This window comes from Benincasa hispida, chromosome 11, assembly GCF_009727055.1.
Source record: "Benincasa hispida cultivar B227 chromosome 11, ASM972705v1, whole genome shotgun sequence".
NCBI lineage: Eukaryota > Viridiplantae > Streptophyta > Magnoliopsida > Cucurbitales > Cucurbitaceae > Benincasa > Benincasa hispida.
Window position 1 is genome coordinate 67,711,204 of NC_052359.1, and position 4,150 is coordinate 67,715,353.

Consider the following 4,150-nt stretch of genomic DNA (forward strand, 5'->3'; position numbering starts at 1 on the left):
TTCTATCCTTTTAAATAATTTTTTCCTTTGGGGTTAGTTATCATACACGTTTCTGTTTATATTTTATAGAATAACGCATAAATAAATCATAGATAGAAAAAAGAATCTTAGACCAAATTGTAGCCCACTATTGACTTTCGCTAGACAAAAAAGTATACGGAACGTTTAGAGTTAGATTGTAATAGATTCGTGTTACTAGGTACTTAGAAGTCCTTGCCGATGAATATGTGTGTTTTTAAGAAACATGTACACTTAGAAGTGACCCATGCCAGCTTCTCAATTGTAGAATCCATTCCATATTCATCCAACTTAGCAATCATTTTTTTTATAGCAATAATACATCGATTTGTCTAAGACTTGATTCTGTCTTTTTGCAGTCCAGTCGAACCACACAATAAAAAAATTCAATTTTTTTTTTTTTAAAAAAAAATTTGACACATGACAAACTATAGTTAAACAATTGGGTGAGATGAAAAAAAGAAAAAAATAAAAAATAACAACCGAAGATGCACCCATATATTTTTCTTATAATTATATATATATTTTTGCTTTGAAAAATGGGAATGACCCTCCCATTCATTCCCATTCCACTACCTCTAAATTTCCAATCTAACATCACAGCCCATATATTCCAATATCTTTGCTAAGCTATCAGCAGCTTGGCTATGGTCCCCCCTCTTAGCACTCCAAAAACCCCACATGATCTACATATCCATATGTACCCTTCACTTCAGGCTTATGCTTCTTCCTTCTTCCATTCAACACATTCATGTAGATTCCTTTCTTTCCTTTCCTTTTCTTTTCTTTTTCTTGCCCCCCTCTTCCTTTTTCAGTCCCGACTTCGAAAACGAGTGGCTTTCGGTTGCCCACACTGTTCTTTACGATGACGTTGTTGTTGGTCGAGCGAGTGGCCCCGTGCTAGGGATAAAATCCATGTAGTGTGCAGGAGCTAAACCAGAAATTTTTATAAAGGGAGACAAAAGTTTACCTTCTAACCATTTATGTACATACATAACCTTTTTTTGTTACTAAAAGAGTTTATACACTTAAAACTTAGGTGTCCACCATCATGATTACCATTATTATATCAAGTTTATTAGGTTCAATGTTAAAAAGAATATCTAGTCATTGAAAGTAAGAAGCTTGTGGAAAAGTCAACTTTTTTTTAATTAATTAATTAATTAATTAATTAATTAATTATATATTTTTGGAGGGCCAATAATAATTTATCTCAGGTCTTTGTGGGCTCAAAAGATATTGGATGAAACCTCTCCAATGTTAAAGAAATAAAAGAGGGTTGGCCATAATTTATTGTTCCATCTGACCTAAGAGAGAGGAAAATTGAAAACCCCTACAATCAATTTCTTCAACACTTTGATTGGGCTACTTCGATATCTACATAGGTTTTTCTTTTTTTAAAATTTTTTTAAATAAATGCTACATGCTTTTTTTTTTTTAAATCCAAATTATCCTTTTTGAAAGCTTTAAATTAAAATGTACAAATAATGGAGTCATTTGTACAAAAAAAATGAATGCTACTTGTTTTTGTTTAGGTAGTTAACTAAAATTCAATCACATTTTCTTTGGAAAAAGGAAGGGGAAAAAATAGGCCAATGTGCTAAAATCTCACTAGTCCTGTTTGATTTTCGATCCAATTCGTACTACTAACATTTTTCGACTAATAAAAATAACTCACTTACCTTAGTACATGTTCGATCGATCTTTTAACTCTTACAATATTGATTGATAAAATAATGTAGCTCACGATGCTTTTCTTTTATTTTTTATTTTAATAAAGTACTTTTCTCTTTCTTATTCAATTTCCTTCCGTGAGAGAAAGAGATGTAGAACATGAAAGAAATTAGAGGGAAAAAACGAAAAACAAAAACTAAAACAGATGGAGAAGAAAAAAACAGAGGCACATTGTACTTGAATAGGCATGTCTTATATCTATGTATTTGAGGATGAAAAAAGAAAAGAAAAAGAAAAATTGTATTTTTCAAGGAAAATAACCCTTTTTATTGATATGTCTTGATTTTCTTCTATTTGATTCCACAGAGGAATCCAACCAATTTTTTCAACACAGATTCCAACTCTCTCCTCTCTCAATATGCTTAATTCTTATGTAATTGAACTCAAAAGAAATTAAAAAAAAAAAAATTAAATTGGTTTCTCAAAGGAACAAAAACAGAACCAAAAAACTCATAAAAGAAAATTTTATGTTAATTATTACTCTCCAAGTTCTTGAATTAATGAAGTAACACAATATATGGCCATAATTTAAAACAAGAACTTCAAGAAACCCCAAATAATTTTATTTTCAAATCAATATCTAACGTTGTATTTTTCTTTTTTTTTTTTCCTTAAAAAAAATTTTGGTTGGCTGCAATTCAAAGAGAGGTCAGAAATATATGGATAAGAGAAAAACAAAAATAAAAAACAAAAAACAAAATTTAAATTTTACAGAGAAATTAAAGAAACAAACATTTGATCGATTAGTGTTTTATTAAATCCATCTCCAGTGGCCGGAATTTTGTCTCTTTTTTTTTTTTTTTTTTTTTTTTTGGCAAATGCATATAAAAGAAGATGAAAAAAAATTCCATCATCTCTATAGGAAAATTCATGTCAATTTAGAAATTTGTCAATTAATTAAATTATTACAGATGAAGATCCAAACTCACTTGGTCCGCCGTTTTTGCTTCGTAAACAAACCGGCCGGTCTGATGAGACCCGTCGGACCCACCACCAGTCACGGTGGTGCCACCGCCGCTGCCGCCTTTCATCATCTCATCTCCAGAAAACATCGGCAACGGGTGCAAGGACGACCGCTCCCGACCGCCAAACGACGGTACATTATTATTTTGAACGGCCGAGATTCTCCACATCGCCAATGGGCTCCCGTTTATAGGCGTTGCAGCCGCTGTCGGAGAATACTGCCCACCAGGGCTACCGTAAAATCTGGCTGCGGCTGCGGCGGGTGAATTTCTATTCCAAGAAGGGTAATTATTAATCTGAAGGCTAGAAGGAGTGGCGCCTAAGCGTTGGTAGTTCATGAGCCCATAAACATGAGCCGCATCTGAAAAGGCTCCAATTCCATGAACCATAGCGGTTGCATTTGACTGAAGGTGAGCCCTTTTTGCATGTTGGCGCTCTCTTTTGTGGGCATTTTGATGTCCTCCTAAGGCTTGAGAAGTAGGGAAATTTCTACAACAATAATGACATTCAAATCTCCGACTACTTTCTCCGCCGTTGTTGTTGTCGTTGTTCTCTTTCGCATCTTCGCATGCAATAATAGTCTCGCCGGATTCCGATTCCTCTACGGAGGAAGCGGAGACATTTCGACTTCCGAATTCTATTCCAAAAAGTCTAATGCCCTTTTCTTTTGGCGTAGGACGGATGAATGGAAGTTGAGAGAAGGACTCAACGTTCATGAAATCATGAGTCTCTCGTTCACTGGTACTCTTGTCCATGAAAGTATACGGTGGTTTTCGAGTGGTTTCGGAAACCCTACGCTACAACCCGGGAGAGAATTAAAAACAATCGGTTATAGTAGAGGAGGAGGAAGAGAATAGTGATAAAAGAATTAAATTGAGACTAGACGAGTCGAATCGAGTCGAGTCGAGATTTGTAACGGAGAAGGGAAGGGGAGAATGTGTGGGGTCTATAAAGGGTGTGGGGAGTGGGAGTGTATTGGTGATGACCCATCTGAGAGTGAACCCTGACAAGGCCACAAGTTATGATCAGAGAGGCTTTGGCTTCTCAAAGTACCATCTTGGCTTCCTTATTTTTTTGTTTGATGTGGAAAGCTTTTTTTTCCCCTTCTTCATTCTCTCTCTCAGCCACATTCTTCTCTCCTCTTATTTACTCTCTCCTTTAATTAGAAAAAAAAAAAGCTTTACTTGAACTGTCATTTTTTAGGGTTATACTTTTAGGGTTTCTGACTCACGAGGAGGTTTATTTTTATTTTTTACCATTTCCAACTTTAGTTTGATATGTGAGCTTTGTTTATCTTGGACTTAAATTTTTATATATTTATTTATTTATTTATTTTTCATGGTTTTACTTTTTTAATTAATATATATTATTTATTGGAGTTCTTATTCATGATATAATTAAGTCTTTTATGATCGAACATTAAGAAAGTAACTCA

The 4,150-nt window shown here is 34.2% G+C and overlaps 1 protein-coding gene across 1 annotated transcript; it reads right to left on the reverse strand.

Moving 5' to 3' along the window:
• Positions 1 to 408: 408 nt before the first annotated feature.
• On the reverse strand, positions 409 to 3,768 carry LOC120092067 (zinc finger protein 8-like). Its single transcript, XM_039050272.1, has 2 exons — positions 2,682 to 3,768; positions 409 to 949 (listed from the first exon to the last, which is right to left on the reverse strand). The coding sequence occupies exons 1-2, from the start codon at positions 3,468 to 3,470 to the stop codon at positions 830 to 832; spliced, it is 909 nt and encodes a 302-aa protein (XP_038906200.1). The 5' UTR covers positions 3,471 to 3,768; the 3' UTR covers positions 409 to 829.
• Between the last annotated feature and the right edge of the window lie 382 nt (positions 3,769 to 4,150).